A 19,629-nucleotide genomic window follows, 5' to 3' on the forward strand; every position below is an offset into this window, starting at 1 on the left:
GGGGCGCAGGCCAGCACCTCATTGGCGGGCCCAGCCGGCATCAGTGCTCGATGAGGACGAGAAAAGACTCCTGTTTCGGACGAAAAGGACTGGCTGGCTCTTGCTTTGCCAGGACTTCAGCGGTGTTCGTGTCTCTCTCCCGTATCCGAGACTCTTCAGTTCTGGTTGCGAAGGGTTCCTCTGAGAAGGGGCATTTCCAGCCACCGCCCTTTCTCTCCCTGAAATGAAAGGTTTGGGGGCCCGGCTGTGAGACGGGTTGAGGCCGGAGCTGAAGGAAGGCGGGTGAACTGACTTTATGGCAAACGTCCGCAGACTTTCAAACCAGAAAAGCCAGGGCAGGACGGCAGGCCGTTCCTTAGCTGGGGGTACTCCGCGGGGTGACCTTGAAGAGTCCCGGTCCTTTCTGGGCCTGTTCAGAAGCCGTCCTCCTCCTGGTCTCTCTGCTGTTTCTCACCGGCTCGGCGGTGTCGCTGTCTGGCCAAGACGAGGACAGTCCGACGGCTTTTACTGTCCCTCGTCCGGGAGGCCCCGTCCTCAGGCCTGCCTGCTGAGAGGGAGCCCGGGACTCGGAGGAATTCTGGCCGAAGCTTTCCCGAATCCGAGCCACCCTCTCGGGGGCCGAGGGGCGGGGTCGTTTTCTTCCCGGGGATCTAGGGTGAGCCCTCTGCCTGAGGAACTCGTTCTGGGAAGGAGAATAACTGAGGTATCGATTGGAGAGTCCCCATGGGCCCCCGTGTCAGCCCCGAGTCTCTGATCGGCCAGCGGGTGTGCATTAGTGTTGGCTCCCGCCTGACACAGGGCGTGGCCTTCCTCCTGCCACTTGCCTCTCGGCCTTGTTTGTGAGGAAAACAGCACGGTAAGCGCTTGAGATCATTCAGAGCGAAAAGGCCCTCGCTTCCCACATCGACTTCCTCGGCTTTAAGATAAAATCTCTCCCTGTGAAACCCTGGAAGGGCCGAGGAACGGCAGCGTCCGTGGGGACGTCAGTCACGGCCAACAGCAACTTCCAGGCCCAAGTGAAGGCCTGTTGAAAGGTCTCTCGCCCTCGCCGGTTTGGCTCAGTGGATAGCGTTGGCCTGCAGACTGAAGGGTCCTGGGTTTGATTCCAGTCAAGGGCACATGCCCGGGTTTCGGGCTCCATCCCCAGCAGGGGGTGTGTAAGAGGCAGCCAATCAATGATTCTCATCATTGATGTTTCTATCTCTCCCTTCCTCTCTAAAATCAATAAAAATATATATATTTTTTAAAAGTAAAATGTCTCTAATAGGCACCAAATAAGACTCAGAAATACTTAGCAAGGAGCCCATTGACTGTGGGAATTAAACATCATCACAGTGCCACTTAAAAATATTAATTGTCCCTTTTCCTAACAGGCAGCAGTCAGCAGGCCCAGGAGCCTGCGGGGTCACGGGCCTCCGGAAGGGAGTTCTCGGAGACCCAGGAAGGAATATCCGTGTCTAGTACAGACGCCCCATCAGTAACAGTGAATGTCCTGATAGTTCGTCAGGAAAGCCTTTAGCCTGTGAGCCGGGTGTTCATATAGAAACGCCCAGGGTCTGTGCAAAGGGCTTGGGCCCCGCTTTGTCCGATCAGGGTAGGGTTTTATCCACGGGCCAAATAATGTTAACATAAAGCATTAAAGTTCTAATTCCACTTCTTAAAATTCCTAACTTTAAGAAGATCTAAAGGCCTGAAGACAAGGAGTTAATTTTGCTCTAGAGCTAAGTACGATTCATTTGAATGGTCAGTCGTTTCACTACACTCGGATTCCTAACCAAGGACTTCCAAGTCCTCCCCTGGAGTTGGAACTGCGTTCATTTACAAGGTCCCTCCCTCGTGGGAGTCGATGCCCTTCGAGGCTGTCTCATTGTCGCCGTTTCTAAAACAGCCCACGGTGTGATGCAGCCTGAACGGCCAGCAACAGACAAGGGCCAGCAGGTTGGCGAGATGTTTTCATCAGTACCAGCGAGGTCGGGCGTCCCTCAGCAGGACTGCAGGATGATCGTATAAAGACTGGGGGACGGTTTCTGGTGAATGGAAAACAGCAAAGAGGTTGGGATGCTGCGGCCTATGTGAAGCGAATGCATGTGGCCTGGCCAGGGTGGCTCAGTGGCTGAGCATCGACCTGTGAACCAGGAGGTCGAGGTTCAATTCCCGGTCAGGACACTTGCCCAGATTTTTGGACTCAACCCCTAGTAGGGGGCGTGCAGGAGGCAGCCGATCGATGTTTCTCTCTCATCATTGATGTTTCCTCTCTCTCCCTCTCAGAAAGCAATAAAATATATATATATATTTTAAAAAGAGAGTGCATGTGGGCAAGAAGGGGAAGGTTATAGATACGGAAATCGCTGCATTTGGATAGGAGGCTCACATGTGGTGCTTTTTTGCTGTATTTTTTCAAGAATTTTCTTTGCTATTGTGTTGAATTTTTAAATGATGATGATAAATCTAACCCTAACAGGTATTTAAATAATTGAAAACCTGGGGATGTTTTTCTTACAGTTATTCCTCATAAAATTGGCCGAGTCATAGAAGGAAGCCCAGCTGACCGCTGTGGGAAGCTGAAGGTGGGAGACCACATCTCAGCAGTGAATGGGCAGTCCATCGTCGACCTGTCCCACGACAGCATTGTCCAGCTGATCAAGGACGCCGGCGTCACTGTCACACTGACGGTCATCGCCGAGGAAGGTAAGGAAGGGAGCAGTCGAACTAAGGCAGTAGCCCGAGATGCCCCGAGGGGCCCAGAGCCTGCAGAAGGCCTGGCTCCCTCTAATGTGCCCTGGAGTCTCATTTTTTGCCTTTTCCATGTTATATATATATATATATATATATATATATATATATATATATACTAGAGGCCCAGTGCATGAAATTCGTGCAAGGGTAGGGTTCCTAGCAGCTGCTGGCTGCTGGCCTTTCTTCATTCTGTGCTGCCCCCTGGTGGTCAGTGCACGTCATAGCGAGTGATCGAACTCATAGTCGGTCATACTCCCGAGGGAACACTCTGCATGTTGGGCTTATATATAGATAGATATTTCAGAAAGGAAGGGAGAGAGAGAGAGAGAGAAACATCAGTGATGAGAAAGAATTATTGATCAGCTGCCTCCTGCATGCCCTACACTGGGGATCGAGCCCGCAACCCAGGCATGTGCCCTGTCCGGGAATTGAACCATAACCTTCTGGTTCATAGGTCGACACTCAACCACTGAGCCACACTGGCTGGGCAGCCTTTTCCATTTAATGGGTTAAAAAAGTTTATTATAAAGTGTCAGTAGCTAAAGACAACAGTAGCTCCGGCTAGAGAGTGGTGGCCATTTGTGTGCCAGGGAAGTAAGCAGCCAGCAGCAAGAGAGATTGGTAGACTTTTCCGACCGTATGTCCTTTTAAATAACAAGTCTTAAGTCTGCTGAGAGAAAACCCTCTGAGGAGCTCAGTCTCAGCCCAGGCCGAGCTGCCTTCGGGGAGCCGGGCCCTGTGAGGGGGGAAGGGAGTGGGTGGGAATGGCCAGCAAATGGGGCGTGAAACCACTTAGTGTCTCGCTTTGCTTTGAAGCTGCCTTAGGTCAGGAATTCCTACTTAGGAACCATTTGAATAGCACCGTCTATTCTGGACGAATCGCTTAGTGCTCATCTCACTTCCCGGTGCGAAAAGCCACCGAGGAGAAGCCCGAAGCAGCAGAGCGATGAGGGGTCGGTCTTGCACATTAAGAGGTTGTGCACTGCAGTGCGTCTTCCTGTCCGTTCCCCCCACAACCCTCCACCCCAGTCCGTCTGTTCTCTTCCTGCGGCCCCACCGCCACACGTTTCCGTCTGAGGGGTTACCCACCTCCTGTCCGTCCCGGGTCCTGGGTGGACACGCGCTCGCTGGGGCCCTCCACGGCCCTGCGGAGGTCCAGGAGATGGGCTCGGGTTTCAGCCCATCAGCCTTGCTCAGCGTCATGGTCCTAGTCACCTCTGTGCCCCTCTCCTGGGCACGTGGCACCTCCTGTGTTTGATGTTTGGGCGGGATAAAGCATGAGAGAGTTTCTGCTTTAGAACTGAGTCCGACGGTCTCTGTGACTGCCATGGCCCATCACTGTGTCTGCTCTAGACGCTGTGCTCGGTACCTCATCTGCCTTCAGGGCAACGGAGCTGGAGCTGCTGCCCCAGATGCAGGAACAGATGTGCCTTTTCCTCCCCTCCTTTTGTGCCCTTAGAAGGATCTGCCTGCTTCTGTTTTCTAAACATTCGTCAACTCTAGGGGTGACTGTGTGCTGGAGTTCAGGGTCAGGCGAGAGAACTGCTCCGGGGTGAGGGACGAGCTGGAGGTGCGTGGGGCGGGCAGGCGGGCCTCTGTCCCCGCCCTCGGTGGTTCAGAGGGGGGGTGAGCTCCGGAACCCACAGGGGAACAGGCTACGAGGCGGTTCCGGAGCCGTCCTCGCCGGGCAGGACCCGAGCGGCTCCCTTGCTGACTCTCCTGTTGGGCGGATCCACATCAGGTGGCGGAGGCAGTGCGTGGAGTAAGACGTGACTCCTGTTCTCCTCAGACGTAAATATGACTCAGCAGACACGGGGAAGGCGGCCACGTTCCTCCTCCGACAGCTGAGCAGCCGGCTCGTGCCGGCCTCTGAGGCGGGAAAGGGGGACCATGTGTTACTGTCTCGTGCTCATGGATCCACTCGGCCTCCACATTTTGGGGTACAAATGCTTAGCTCTGTTTTTTCTCCTTTGAACAGAGCATCATGGTCCACCGTCAGGAACAAACTCGGCCAGGCAAAGCCCGGCCCTGCAGCACCGGCCCCTGGGACCGTCACAGGCCAACCACGTGCCTGGGGACAGGTGAGGCTTCTCTCCTCGGCACCCACTCCCCCCACACACACCCCGCCCTCCCCCCCAGCTGCCCCCCTCCCCCGCCCCGCAGTGATGAGGAGCCGCCAGAGGTCAGCATGTGAACTTGCATCTTCCACCTTCAGGTCCTTCCTGCACCCCCCTCCATCCCCGCATCCCCCGCACAGCCCGATTCTCCATCCATCGCGCCAGACACGTGGGGACGGAGGAAGCCGCGGCCCCACTGGCTCGGCTACTCTGGGCCCTGGTTTGGGAGGGCAGCCCCAGCCCCAGCCCCACAAAGACTGCCGTCTCCTAGGCACCCTGAGCAGAGCAGTGCTTATACCTGTTCACTTCCTCTTTGCGCGAAACATTGGCCCTGAACACTCGGTTACTAGAGACTCGGCGCAGCCCCTCCGGCGTCGGCGCTCAGCAGAGCCGTCTGGCTGTGGCGAGGTCGGCTCGCGGGCCGCGGGTTGTTGCTCGAGTGCAGTTTCTTGGGTGTGAACTGCCCGGACACCTGGCCATGCGGACAGGACGCTGGCGGGCGGACCGGTTTCTGCCCAGCACCCCCGTCCGGCTGGGGCCTGTCCCCACAGCAGTGCGTCGGGGCGGGCGGCCAGGCCCCGCTCTGAGGAGAAATGGAGAAGCGGCTTTGCTGGCGGCGGTTTGGGTTTGGGTTTGGGTTTGCTCAGCGCAGCGCCGGCTTCTCTCCGCAGTGAGCCTGGCAAAGACGCGCCCGCCTCCTACAGACACTCGTGGGCGGACCACAAGCACCTCGCGCAGCCCGACGCGGCCGTGATCGCAGCCGTGGGCAGCCGGCACCACCAGGTGAGATGCCCCGGTGCACACTGGGTGTGTGTTTTTATTGCAAATCAGATAAATTTGTTCCTCAAGTCAGTCACTCTTGAGGACCTACTGTGAGGTTGGCCTTCCGTTGGCTTCCAGGAGGGAATGGAGAGGGACAGGAAGGTTTGCCCAGCGGGTGAGAAATCGGAACCCTGGCTGAGCACTTGGAGCAGGGCTTGACTTCATCAGAGGAGCTGTGGGTTTTCTCTTCTTTCAGGAAAATTAGTTAAAATCGACTTCAAGGAAGCACGTCCCAAAATTCTGTTCTCTGATTGACCAGCTAGTAGAGGAGACACGTAGCCCCCGATGGCGGCCGCATTTGTAAAAGCTGCGGAGCGCGTGCTGAGGGTAGATCCCGTCCCCCAGCCGTGAGCGAGCGGCCCCTGGAGCCTGTCCCCCTCTTCCCTCCCTCAGGGCCTGGGCTGCTACCCGGTGGAGCTGGAGCGCGGCCCCCGCGGCTTCGGGTTCAGCCTCCGCGGGGGGAAGGAGTACAACATGGGGCTCTTCATCCTGCGTCTGGCCGAGGACGGGCCCGCCCTCCAGGACGGCAGGATCCACGTGAGTCGGCCTCTCTCTCCTCTGCCCTGGGCTCCAGCCGGGAAGCAGTTGCTGAGAGGGTGTGCGGGCGGCTCCGGAGTCTCAGCAGCAAGACCCTGCGTCACCAAAACCTGGGAGGCGTGTGCCTGCCGGTTCCCTCTCCCCGTCGCTCCCGCGTCCTCGGCGCCCTGAGTGTTCCTAGTGGGTGCTCCATAGGGATTTGCTGGAAGAATAGGATGGACGGATAACACTTGTAGCTAATGAGAGAATTATCGTTACTATTTAAGATTGGTTTCTGGAACTTATTGCTGGTAGGCAGGGCTTGGGCTATACAAAGCAATTAGCAAACAGTAACATGGGACCTTGTAATAGATGGAGAGCATCTGTGAGTCTCAGCTGGTCCTTAAATCTATAGAGAGGAGGAGATAAGGTTCCAGGCAAAGCTGACGAGAAATCGGCGGAAGTGGGAAAAGTTCGAGTTAAGGAATAATGTCAATTATAAGGAATAATGTCAATGTTTAACATGGGATAAGTCAGAAAGTATCGGGATCGGCCACCTCCCAGGCCGCACGGCCTCCCTATGTTAGTGCGAGTCTCTCAGCTGTGAGGGGTGCCCTCGGCCCCGGGCAGAGTTCACCTGAGGCTCAGCGAGACGGTCCGTGACGGCTGCAGAGAGACCAGGTCTGTCCTGCCGGTGCCTTTGGGAGGCATGTGGGCTCTTGACATGATCTGACATGATCATGTGAACAACTGTCAGAAATACGATTTTGTAATATTTTTAGTGGATGTTTTAAAAACTGTGAGATTGCCTTAAAAATAGTTTTTTGAGAGAGCCAAATGTTTCTTTATCCCTTCTTCCTCCCATTCTCTTATTCTCCATCCCCCACAATTTTTTCAGTCATACAAACCTGAACATGAATTTGTTCTGTTTGCCAAACGATGTATTCTCACCCCATGGTAAAGTTTTAAAGTAACCGAGCTGTACACGGTGTCTGCCTCTCCCTCTCGCAGCGCCTCGCTCTGCGCTGGGCCGGGCGCTGGGCGCCATAAAGCTGAGCTGCCCGCCCGCTCCTCCCCCAGCTCAGCTTCAAGTTAAACAACAGTGACACCTGGTGGCAAGTCTGTTCAGTTACAGCTTTTATTATAATTTACTTGTTGGCTAAAACAGTAAGAACTACGCAGGTTTGGACAGTGAATTTAAGCCAAAGAATGTGCTTGAACTTAATTATAACTTCAGTCATGTTTTCTGAGATGTACCCAGAGCACGCGTCACACACTGTCTGCTCTAATTCTCTCTTCTCTAGCGACCAGCAGGATTACATATCTAGTGCTAATGTGTCATCTCCTTCCTCATGAAAATGTTTCTTCTTTGGTCACTTCGGGAAATCTGGGCTTTTTAAAAATCAATTATCTTGCTCTTAAAGATTTCTTTTCCACTTTATATGTGAAACCTATTGATCTTGTTTTCTGATATCCTCCATTTCATTTTTTTTTTTCATAAGTAGACAACAAAGCACTTATTCTACTTCAAATTCTTACATTGTGCTATCTAGTTAACTCTAATTCATTACCGATGCCCTTAGGACTGTTTTGGAAAGCCCGAAAATAGGTAACTTCACACTAACATACATTTGTGCTTGGTTTGTGATCATGTTCTATCCCTTTAAGTCCTCCCAACGCCCCCAGGAGGTGCGCACTGATCTCGTCCCCGTCTCAGAGCGGGCGGCGAGGCCCCGTGCCAGGAGGTGGACAGTGGTCGCGGCCTCCCCGCTGCTGTGTCTGGGTGTTGAGCAAGCTCCCGCAGACCATTTGAATTGCTTTCGGTAATCCTCCCTTGTTTTGAAGCCAACACCCTTTAGTTACTTTTCACCTTGAAATGTAGTTTCAAATCTGGAATAAAATCCCTACCATCCTCATCTTTAATCAGGCCCTTTGCAAAGGTTAAACTTGTCCGTATTTTTCCTCTAAAAAAGAACAGACATTTCTAGGAAATCGCAGAGGTACTGAGGCACCTGATTCTAATCCCTAGTCTTTTAGGGCAGCGGTCGCCAACCCGTGGTCCGTGAGGTCCGAAAGGTCGGCGGCCGCTGTTTTAGGGAAATCGTTTTTCACTCCAGTGATGAAACAGGAGTCAGTTATTGGATTTAAATCAGTCTTCATGTGAATATATTCTCCAAGGTGAGTTTCAGTTTTAATCTCGGAGTATTTCACTGGGTTCTTGATTTCAAGATGCCCAGCTCCTGCTTCCTAGTCCTGTAAAGCTAGACGTTCCTCTTCCTGCCGCACCGCCGGCCCCTCCTCACCGCCAGCGGGCGGCGCTGTGCGCAGGTGAAAGGTCTTACCAGCGAGCGGCTCTCGCGTCGACGGAAGCGGCGTGCAGCTCCTGTGTTGCTCCCTGTCAGGTCGGGGACCAGATCGTGGAGATCAACGGGGAACCCACACAAGGCATCACGCACACCCGCGCCATCGAGCTCATCCAGGCCGGCGGGAACAAGGTCCTCCTGCTCCTGAGGCCGGGCACGGGCCTGATTCCTGACCACGGTGAGCGGGGGGCGCGCCTGCAGCTGCAAAGCCGAGAGGATTAGGGGGGTCAGCAGGAGGAACAGGGACTTGGAGGGGATAGCTCACCTGCTAAGTCCCAGAAAAGCCAGAATCATCGACAGCTAGCGACATCGCGTGGTTTTCATTAGTTATAAACAATATTACAAAGTAGGTGGCTCCAGGCAGGACGTGGCTGGAATGGAATACATGGGAAGCTAACTTCCACAGAAAACGTAGAAATGTGCCTGTGAGAACGAGGCTGTTGGAGGCAAGTGGTTTAAATGTCACGAAAGGCATCCGAAGCCTCTTCAGGCGGCTTGTATTCCGCAGCGTCAGCCCCGCTCCTCGGCTGAGCAGCCCGAGCTTCCGGCCCTCTGGCCCTGCGGGTCCCCCGGGCGTGCTGAGATGGCAGGGAGCCTCAGTTGCTGCACTGGCCTAGAAACGAGGAGGCGCCCACCCGAGGGCCCCGTGCAGGGCCTCCCGCAGCCCCTCTCGGCCTGCGATCCTCTGACTGTCACCTCCCACCGTCTGCTTGGAGCTGTGCTGCCCGCGCTGCGTGCACACAGTCCTAGGCCTTTTCTCTTCCTCCTCAGGTTTGGCTCCCTCCGGTCTGTGCTCCTACGTGAAACCTGAGCAGCATTAAGGCTTTCAGGGCTTTTCTTGGTCTTTCCTTAAACAGACTTGGTAAATCTGCATGTCTTGTCAATCACTTCCGCCTTTTTTTTTCTTTTTAATTAAAGATGATGCTATGAGATACACCTAATTCTCCTGCTGCACTTTCCCGTTTCCTTTTGACGTTGAATTTGACAGCTTAATGAAGAAAACTATTTACAAATGCCCGCGAACCACAGTGCGGTCTCCTGTATTAGTGAGTTAGCATGTCCTTAGGCTGTATCCACTGGTTAGAGCTAAATTACTACGCCTCTCGGACCAGGTAATTTGGTCCAATTTTTAAGTTTTTATTGGGCTTTACCACATAAGTAACTGGAAAAAGTGACTACTGATGTTTGCTGTATGTTTAAACGCCCTACCCTGGATGTACAAATACAGCTGTCTGTGTACTCCTGCCTCTATGGAGTTATGTAAACTGTTCGTTGGATGCTCATCCACTTCAAATGGCTGTCAAAGTTCAAAACTCACTGCTCCTCGCTCACACGTCTAACATTTAACCACGTTCCCCTCCCTCCTCCCAGGCGATCGGGATGCCACTCACCCTCCATCTCCCCACGTGATTTACGACGAACAGCCGCCATCGGCCCCACCCTCGCGCTCTGCTTCCACGTCTGAAGAGCCGGTAACTGGAGACGCTTCGGTGAGAGCGCCGACGCGGGAAAAGGCAGGAGAACTCCAGGACGCGGTGCCTGGAAGGAAAAGCACGTCCCATCAGTCCCTTCCCCAGAAAAGCGTGAGTAAGAGGGACCCGCCTGCCGGGCACGGGCACGGCGACAAGAAGAGTCTCTTAAAAGTAGAAAACGGAGCCTCCCACCGGGGCCGGTCCGCCAGCCGCTACGCAGAGGACCATTCAGAGACCATCCCCGGTCCTCTCAAAAGTGACCCGAAAAGGCGGCCCCGGGGCCGGTCCTCCAGCCCCCGGAGAGGGGAGCAGCAGAGCAACGCCAGGGCCGGTTCCGGACAGGACCCCGCCAGGAACAGCAGAGGGCGCTCTTCCAGCCCAAAGAAGCCGCCGAGGACGGAGGGCGGCGGAGACCAGGCCGGTGAGAGCGCCCCGCCGGCCGCGGGTGGGGTCCGGACCGAGCCGAAGCAGAGTCAGCCCGGGAAAAGCAGGACGCGCTCTCCGGAGAAAAAAAGCAAGAGGACGGACGAAAAGTCTCTCCCGTCCAAAAAGGCCACGCACGTTGCTGGCCGCGGAGGACCTGAAGGTGACAAAGGAAAGCGAGCCCCCTCGGGGGAAACGTCGGAGAAGAAGCTGAAGCCGGACGCCGCCGAGGACGACGGCGGGAAGGAGGCAGCCGACGGCGCCCGGGGCTCTCCGGGCCGGCGGGCACCCATCACGCCGGGGCCCTGGAAGGTGCCGAGTGCCAGCAAAGCCTCGGGCTCGGCTGGGGTGGCCGAGAGACGGCTGTGACCTGTAAGCGTTTTCCCTCCAAAAGTCGTTCTTTCAGAAATGCTCGCACCCAAGCACACTTTGACTTCACCAGCCACCCAGGCGCGGGAAGGGCCCTGGTTGGCGGAGAAGCGCTGACCCCGGGCAGGCTGCCCTCCGTCGCGCCCGCCTCGTCCTCAGGCTGTCAGAACAGATGGCGTGCGTGACAGTAACAGTGTGGTCACAACTCACGGAAGGTCTGTGCCAAGTTCTCTGCTGCCTCACTCCGTCTCCTCCTCCTCGCTCAGTATTGCCACAGCCGTGACCGTGGGGTCTGGCCTGGAAGTCACGTTCTCCATAGCATGTTGCATGTTTACAGAGAGCATTCGCGTCCCTGCAGGAGAGGGGACTCGGCTCCTGGCTACAGATGGCGTCCCAGTTCAAAAATACAACTCACCGTCCTGCTGGGAAGAAAAACAGGTGGTCAGATCCTGAGCGCGCACGGTTTTCTATCTTCATTCCGCTGGGCAGGTGTTTCAGTAACAAAGGTGTTACTTACAACTGCGCGTTCCGAAGGAGGAAGCGGTGAGGCCAAGGGGCGCCCACCTCCTGCCCCCCCCAGCCGCGGGAATGCCGTGTGCTCCTGGTCGGAGAAAAACGACCAGGTTTCCATTTCTGGCTCTCGGGGTTGTACCTGCTAAGTCGTTGGCAGTTAGTCCCTATTTGCAGAGTCACAATAGGATTCAGATTGTGGGAGGGACGCAGTCTTGCAAGCAGTTTCACGGAAGCTGCCAAGCCTCCGACCCCTCGCAGGCGAGGACGGGCAGGCTGGGCCTCCCGCCTTCCTCGCTCCACTGACTCTGTTTAAAGGCCAGAAAGGGAGCCCCAACCTCCGCTTCGCCTGTGGGACCCTCGGGTCCAGTGAAAGGTGGTGGTGGGAGGTGGCGGCAGTTTTAACCACCACGAGCGTGTTTTTCCGCCCGGAAGCAGCATTCAGTAGCAGCTGGAACTAGAGGAACTTCCAGAAGAAAGCCGTGTCGAGTATCGGAACTCACCGCCTGTCACTCGCGTTCCTCTCGTTGTTGTGAAACGTGTGTCCAGGCCCCTCCCTCTCGGCGTCTGACTGTGAAACTCTCTCCTTCGACGGCGGACTCGGCCCTGTCCTGTCCCGCCTCCTGTAACCACCAGACAGCGCAGAAGTAGAAGGCTTGGTAAATGCTCAGAGTTAGCGCCACAGAAATGATTTATTTTCCCTCTAGCCCACAATTAGTGATAAAAATCCTATTTTTATTGTTAACTGTGACATGACTTGGATGTCATGTGTTGTCAGTCTGATGTGGCTCTTTTCCTAAGTAACCTGTCGCTGTATTGATTATATCCTGACTTAGCAATGTGGCCTTGGAATGCTAAGCAACATATGGATGTACTGGTTGTAAATGTTTATATATTGTACAGTACCTTTATATATACACCTGAGGTTCTGATTAGAGAAAGAGATCTGTAAATCGCTCGTTATTTTTTATATAGATATTAAAAAATCAAAAACTAATGCGTGGTCTGAGTCCTCAAATAGATTTAGTCCCTCCAAGTAACACAGTCCTACCATCAAGAAAATGCTTATAATGATGACTTTACCTATATATGTTTAACTCAAACCAGTTTCAAGCTTAATTATTATACCTGTTTTATACTTTTCATTGTGAAGAAAGCAGCTTTGCGTAAGTAACTGACTGGAAACGCACCGCTAGACTGTTCCCATGGGGACGGTGTCAGCCCAGCTACCACCAGGTCACAAAAGCTATTTTCATCAGACTACAAAGTTTCACATTAGAATAACTTAAAAACGTTTACTGTAGGTTACACTTACTTTTAGAATGAAGCTCTCCGACTTGATTTTAATTCTTGGTATGAAGAGGCCTAAGACCTATTTCAGGACATGGGTAACTTAGTCTTCCTAAAGGGAAAAACGAGTTCCTACCATTGCATGAACTCGGCACGAGAGGAAAGCCCCCGCGGAGACGTGACACAGCGGAGGATGCAGAAAGGGGCAGCAAGTCTTTCTCTTGCTATTTGGGTGGGTGTTATCTCCTTACTGACCACAAAGCAGGTTCTGGGTGCTGTGATCGCGTCTCACCGGACAGAGCAGACCAAGCTCCTATAACATCATCTGTTCTAACCTCGTTATGCCACCGACTCCAGAAGCCCCGGGCGCCGAAACGCCCTTGGCTTTTTACTCCTACTGGGGACTCTCCTGGCTACTTCCTCTTTGAACGGTAAGCTAGTCTCCTGTAGAAAAGGCCACGTGCTTTTAAACACATGGCTACGTGAGTTTCACGTGTAATAGGTCCCGCCTGCAGAGAGACTGGGTTTTACGGAAGCCAGTGTGTTCGGTTTAGCTAAACGGTGGCAGTCTGACTTCCACAGCATGTTCCTGACCGCGGGACACGGCCTGAACACAGAACCCAGCCACAAACATGACGTTCAGTCTGAAGAACACAGCAGAGCAGCGAGCTCCAGGGCCTAGGAGCTACCTGTGCTTTTCAACAATCACAGGTTGACTTACTGAGGCCGCTCTTGACGGGTCCTGCTCTTAAGGGTTATCAGTAACACAGTGACTTGCAGAAAGCGAGCCACAGTTATTACAGGAAACCTATCCTCCTTGCTTTTCACTAACTCAAAGATACCCACTCACTTAGACCTGTTTTTGATGCTGCTATGCAAACAGAGCCAGAAGAAGGGCATTCTATCTACTGGGGAGCTCTGAATCTTCCTCACACATCCACCAGAAGACAAAAAACAGCCACGTGCTTTCACTGAGCCTAATGCTCCCCTCGAAGTCAAGCAGAACTCTGAGCAAATACACAAATCAGGAGGCCTATATTGTCCTTAATAAGCCACCACTCTCACCTTGAGCCCTGGACATGCGCAGGGAAGGGGTGGAAGTACTTGTGAAATTCAAACGTCCGTCCAGGCGGGCGCCCACAACTGCAAAAGGCAAAGGGTTCCTTTAAATGACTAAACTGGCCGAGGCGTGTATAGAGGAGATGACGTTTAATAAACTTTCTCGATAGTCCCAAGTCATGCATTATCTTTGAAAGTGAGACCCATTCGGCCCATTATGCATATGTAGATCTAAAAAATGTCAAGAACAAATTTCATTCATTGGAAATGAGGTTAATTGTACAGTGCATAAGTCCACTTACCTCTAAATGCAATGAACCAAGACTAAAAACATAATCCGCCAGCTTACACTTTGTGAGAGAAACTGGAATTGAGAATGATCCTATGTGTCTCTGAAAGTCAAGAAAACCAGTCCCCTATTAGGCAAGTATCTGGTTATTCAACTTTTCAAAGTGAGTCGTTTATATTATACCTGGGCCACACATACATGTTCAGGAAGTCTGAGGCTATCCCTCCGTAGCAATTAGGGGGAATAACTTTTCCCAATACAACAAATTATAAAATTAAGTGAACCTCCTGTGGTTATTACTATTCCAATTAAATGTATGAATAGTCTATTCTAGTTTGTCTTTACAGTTTGGGTTAATTTCTCCAGGACATAAACATCAGGTAGGTGATACCACTCCTTTTGGGGGATCACAGCAAAAGCCCACGTTCCTAGAAATCGTTGCACAGACACACACGGAGCGCCGAGGGTGAGCGAGTCGTGAGGGGACCCTCTCCCATCCTAGCTTTCTATCGAGTACCTAGGATGGGCTCAGGTACTTACTGTTCTGTGTTCTGGGGACCCGGAGGTGAACAAAACAATAGCGCCTGCCTGGAGGGGCGCTCAGCCCAGTGGAAGGTCGAACAAGGAGGCAAAGCATAAACAGGGCAATCAGCCTGTGAGCAGCAGCAGGAAGAACCCTCACTCGCGCCATCAGAGAAGCCCCCACGAAGGCCCCGACAGCCGGAGGCCATCCGAGGGAGGCCCGGAAAAGCACTCAGCAGTCAGTGGTGCAGGGGGGGAGCAGGGAGGTAGGGGATAGAGAAGGGAACCTGGGAAGGGAGCAGGCATGATAGTGCGTGGGTTTGAGGCCGCCACAGGGGAGCCAGGAAGGGTTTCAGGAGGGAGAAAGCTTTAGAGTTCCCATATTTTTAAGTTCACTCGTGTGGCTGTGGAGAGCCGACGGGGAGGCAAGAATGGAAGGGCCCGGGGGTCGGCATCGTGGCCCAGGTGGACGTGCGGAGGCCTCACCTGCAGCCGTGGAGTGTAGACCTGACGGGGCGTGGCGGTGGGTTAGATGTGGAGGAGGTGGAGGAGGAGGAGAAGGAGAGGAGCCGAGAATAAAGCCAGAGCCTTTGGCTTGAACAACTAGGAAAACTTTGTTCCATTTACTGAGGTGAGAAAAACACTTATTCTTCCACTTGCCACCTACCCCCCACCACAGTGCTAGTGCCCCACAGCCACGGTGAGCGAGGCACAGAGGGGACACCCACCACCCCAGGGTACACACACCACTTTCCTTAGCCACCGTGACGCCATTCCACTGTGACCCCAGAGGCACAAATAGCGCAGGTAAGAGAAATAAAACGTGTGCAATACCGCCACCTGCTGGACAACAAAAGAAAGTACACTACCCATCAGCCTGCTGAATTGTAAATTCACAGCAGCACAATTTACCATAGCTAAGACTTGGAAATAGCCTAAGAGCCCATCAGCCGATGAGTGGATTAAAAAACCATGGTACATTTACACAATGGAATACTACACGGTAATAAAAAAGAAATAACTTACCATTTGCAACAGCATGGATGGACCTGGAGAGCATTATACTGAGTGGAATAAGCCAGTCAGAGAAAGATTAAGTATCACATGATCTCACTCATATATGGAATCTAATGAACCAAATAAACTGATGATCAAAAATAGACCCAGAGCCTTAGCTGGTTTGGCTCAGAGGATAGAGCGTCAGCCTGCAGACTGAAGGGTCCTGGGTTCGATTCCAGTCAGGGGCCCATGCCTGGGTTGCAGGCTTGATCCCCAGTGGGGGGCATGCAGGAGGCAGCCGATCAATGATTCTCTCTCATCATTGATGTTTCTCTCTCTCTCCCTCTGCCTTCCTCTCTGAAATCAATAAAAATATTTAATAAAAAAAGATAGACCCCGAGTCATAGAAGCATGAACAGACTGTTGAACCTCAGAGGAAAGGCAGGGGAGAGAGGATGGATGGGAAGAGATCAACCAGTGAACTTGTATGCATATATGCATAACCCGTGGACACAGACAATGGGGTAGTGAGCGCCTGGGGAGGGGGGGGAACGGGAGTGGGCTGGAAGAGGCTAATGGGGGCGGGGGGAGGAGGACTTATGTAATACTTTCAACAATAAAGATTTTAGAAAACACTAAAATTTAATTTTCCTTCTAAAAAACCCACAAAACTACTATCTAAAGAAAAGACCTCACCATCTCCAATGCACAAGCAGGAAAACAATCCGTCCAATACCATTAACAGCCAAGGTACCTGGGAGCATAGAAGGAAATGAAGTCTCCAGAACCAAATTCAATGTCACCAAGACTGTGGCTTACATGACCGAGTTTAAGACTGCAGTCATGAAGCAGCTCAATGAGATACATGAAAGATATAAAAAATAATCTAACGTCTACAGATGAAAATACATGGAGTAGGATTAATAGAAAATTAGTGCAGAAGAAGAGATAGTGAAGAAGATACAGAATAGAAACGATCCAAAATTAACAACAGAGAAAGAAGACTGGAACAATGTATAGAATGTCAGTAAGCTGCCGGACAACGTCACGCAGCCTGACATACATGTTATATGCACAGAGACCAGAGGTGGTGGGTGGAAGTGGGTATTAAAAACATCCAAAAGTTTTCCAAATCTATGTAACTCACAGATCCAATAAGTGCAACAAACTTCAAGCACACAAAAAGGAAAAGAAAAAAAAACACACCAGTATACAATATAAATTGTACAAATTCAATTATAAAAACCTGAAGAGCAGCCAAAACATGTTAAAGGTATATATGTATATATAAGAAAGATAGCAGCCTTTCTGTCAGAAACAATGCCATCCAGAAAGCAGGACAGCAAAAGCATCTTTAAAACCAGAATTTTATACCCAGCAAAAATAGGTGTTTCAATGGAAAGATTCAAAAATCTTTCTCAACAGGGAGGGCCTGTACACCTTGTTAAAAGTAGTAGTAAGCCGTTGTTGGATTCTAAATTATTAGGTTTGCTTTTCAGAAAAGACACATTCGCTTTTTGAGAACAGACTGGGCTTGGGGGACCGGGATGCCATGCAAATGTAAGAGCAGAAACTTGTTTTAAAAAAACAAATGATGCCGAGTTAAACTAGGATGGTAGACATGGGGTTACAAAAGAATGGATGGATTATAAAAATATCTACAAGATAATTATCCAAAGACTTGGCGATTGGATATGAGGTATGAAGAATAAGGAGTGAAGAATGATTCCCAAGTTGCCAACATGAGCAACTGTATACTTATGCGCAGGGTGGAGCAGAAGTAGGTTTACAGTTGTGAACACGTGAAACAATTTGTCCTTGCATTAGTATTTCCTATTGTATATTTCCAATATGAACAACTGTAAACCCACTTTGGCCCCACCCTGTAGAATTTTAACCACCTGAAAAATAATTTAAACCCATTTATACACCATCAAAATCGTAACAGAAACTGCATAAGAGTAAACTATTCTAGCACTGCTTTTAAAATAAGAATTCAGTCTCCGTAGAAATCATAAATTAAAAAAAAAAAAAAAAGCACTGCATTGTTTGTAGGAGGAAAAAGGCATCAGTCTTGGCCTAAATCTGCCCTGACCTCAACCTGGATGTGAGACAACTGCTCTGCTCTTATGGAAACTAGGAAAGCGGGATTTCTCCGAGCCTTTCAGAACAGTTCCTTCTAAAGGCGAATCGCTAATGGGGTCTCCTCTTTAAAAATGTAAGTAACTCATGCAGCATAGGGAATGGCTGTCCACTCTTGGTAACCACTGTTGGTTCAGCAACCTTGCTTCCTATATTTGTTTTCACAGGAACCTGTCAGTAAAAAAAATTTTTAAGGGTTTTAAGCAGCAATAACAGCTGTTTTTGTGGATTTACTAAGTGCTAACTAAGTACTTCAGCAGTGCCGAGTGCCTTACAAGATAACCTCACTGACAACCCAATGAGGGAGGCATCAGCCCCATTTAAAGGGCAAGGAAACAGATCCAGAGGTGAAGGAACTTGCCCAGGTCATGAAGCTAATAAGTGGCAGAACCAAGGGGGTGGACCCAGAAATGTCTCACCCCAACCCCTGGTCTCTTGAGAAATTCGTCTTTAAGCCTCGGAAATCTTCCTGCCATTAGGGTAGGTGGAGCCCTGATGGTGATGCATACCGGCTGAGCTCAGAGACACTGCGGACTCGATTCCAGCCACCGCAGCAAAGCGGGCCGTGATCTCTGCTGCTGGAGGGCCTTGCCTTCTAGTTGTAAAAACAAACAAACAAACAAACAGACAGGCACCATCTGTGAAGCACAATAAAGCGAAGTACAATGAAACGAGGTTTGCCTATATAGACTTCACATATAACTTTCTAACCTTTAAAAGTTCACAAAGCCGCCCTACCCGGTGTGGCTCAGTGGATAGAGCGTCGGCCTGCGGACTGCAAGGTCCCGGGTTCGATTCTGGTCAAGGGCAGGTACCTTGGTTGTGGGCACATCCCCAGTGGGGAGGTGTGCAGGAGGCAGCTGATCGATGTTTCTCTCTCATCGATGTTTCTAATTCTCTATCCCTCTCCCTTCCTCTCTGTAAAAAACCAATAAAAAATATATTTTTTTTTTTTTAAAAAAAAGGTCACAAAATCTCATTACAGTGTTCAGGTTTTCAATTTGCCTCAATCGATGCTTCAAAACAGGTAACTCAATGACTAAGAACTACATGTAAACTGCCAGCTCCCACCACACGTGCACACGGCCGTGCGTGCCCCAGGGGACACTGCAGAGAATCTAAGTCCAGAGGCTTCGTTTGGCTGAGAAAAGACACACAGGACCCTGAACCAAGGGCTGGATCCTTGAAACGGCACAACAGATAAACCATCATCACTGCTTCACTTCGTACTGTGACAGGCATCGGCTCAGGTCGCTACGGAAACCATGTGTGCTGGGATGTGCATGAGTACGCACACACGTAAATCTCTCCATGGCATGTCACACGCATGACTCGTTCACCAACGACGATACTGCTACCAAATTAACCTTAAATTTGTAAACAAATTAAAAATGCATCCATAGTCTAACAGAAACTCAGTTTAAAAAGTTAGTTTTTTCCTTCAATGACAAAAGGAAGCCTAGAAACTGACAATCTCCAATAAAGTTCTTTTATTTGAGTTCAACCTAAAATAGTTGGATCTCTCTGCTGGAGAAATGAAATCTCCGCTTCTGTTCACGTCATAGCAAGTACGGAATTTGCCTATTTCCAATAAAGCATAGTTACCCAGAGACCGTTTCCAGTGAACATGACTGTCCCGGCAGGAAACGTGCAGAACACGTGTCCTGCCTCAGAGAGTGGTCCTCGTGTCCCCGTACAGTCTCTGCCTCCTAACTGTCCAGCTGCTGGAGCCGTGAGAGGGGCCTGGAGCGCGCACGCCCTGCTGGCAGAGCACCGGCTCCCGAGCACCGCGAGGTCAGGCCGAGCAGAGGCCTCCGTGCAGGCGAGCGGTGGGCATCTCACGGTTTCCTCGTCATCTCTTTCCTGAATGGGGACGTGTCGCCAGCAAGGGGAGCGAGTCCGGCGCGTGGCTCAGCTTAGGATTTGATTTTCCACAGCTAAGAAAGGAAAGTCACCGGTAAGCTGGCTTTAAGACAAACGGGGCGGGGGGGGGGGGGGGT

General features: G+C 51.5%; 2 protein-coding genes across 2 annotated transcripts in view; one reads left to right on the forward strand and one right to left on the reverse strand.

Annotated features, from left to right (window-relative positions):
• Nucleotides 1-12,314, forward strand: part of MAGI3 (membrane associated guanylate kinase, WW and PDZ domain containing 3) — a 140,667-nt gene extending 128,353 nt beyond the window's left edge. Inside the window, exons 16-21 of the mRNA XM_054711511.1 lie at nt 2,503-2,688; nt 4,715-4,817; nt 5,525-5,636; nt 6,069-6,212; nt 8,594-8,732; nt 9,926-12,314. Coding sequence (XP_054567486.1) covers nt 2,503-2,688; nt 4,715-4,817; nt 5,525-5,636; nt 6,069-6,212; nt 8,594-8,732; nt 9,926-10,818 — 1,577 coding nt within the window. The 3' untranslated portion in view covers nt 10,819-12,314. The remainder of the gene's footprint in view (nt 1-2,502; nt 2,689-4,714; nt 4,818-5,524; nt 5,637-6,068; nt 6,213-8,593; nt 8,733-9,925) is intronic.
• A 6,790-nt stretch (nt 12,315-19,104) lies between these two features.
• The window catches only part of PHTF1 (putative homeodomain transcription factor 1), a 32,655-nt gene continuing 32,130 nt past the window's right edge, over nt 19,105-19,629 (reverse strand). The window contains exon 18 of the mRNA XM_054711976.1: nt 19,105-19,566. Within this exon, the coding sequence (XP_054567951.1) occupies nt 19,546-19,566 (21 nt within the window). The 3' untranslated portion in view covers nt 19,105-19,545. The remainder of the gene's footprint in view (nt 19,567-19,629) is intronic.

This window comes from Eptesicus fuscus, chromosome 22 (assembly GCF_027574615.1).
Source record: "Eptesicus fuscus isolate TK198812 chromosome 22, DD_ASM_mEF_20220401, whole genome shotgun sequence".
Taxonomy (NCBI): domain Eukaryota; kingdom Metazoa; phylum Chordata; class Mammalia; order Chiroptera; family Vespertilionidae; genus Eptesicus; species Eptesicus fuscus.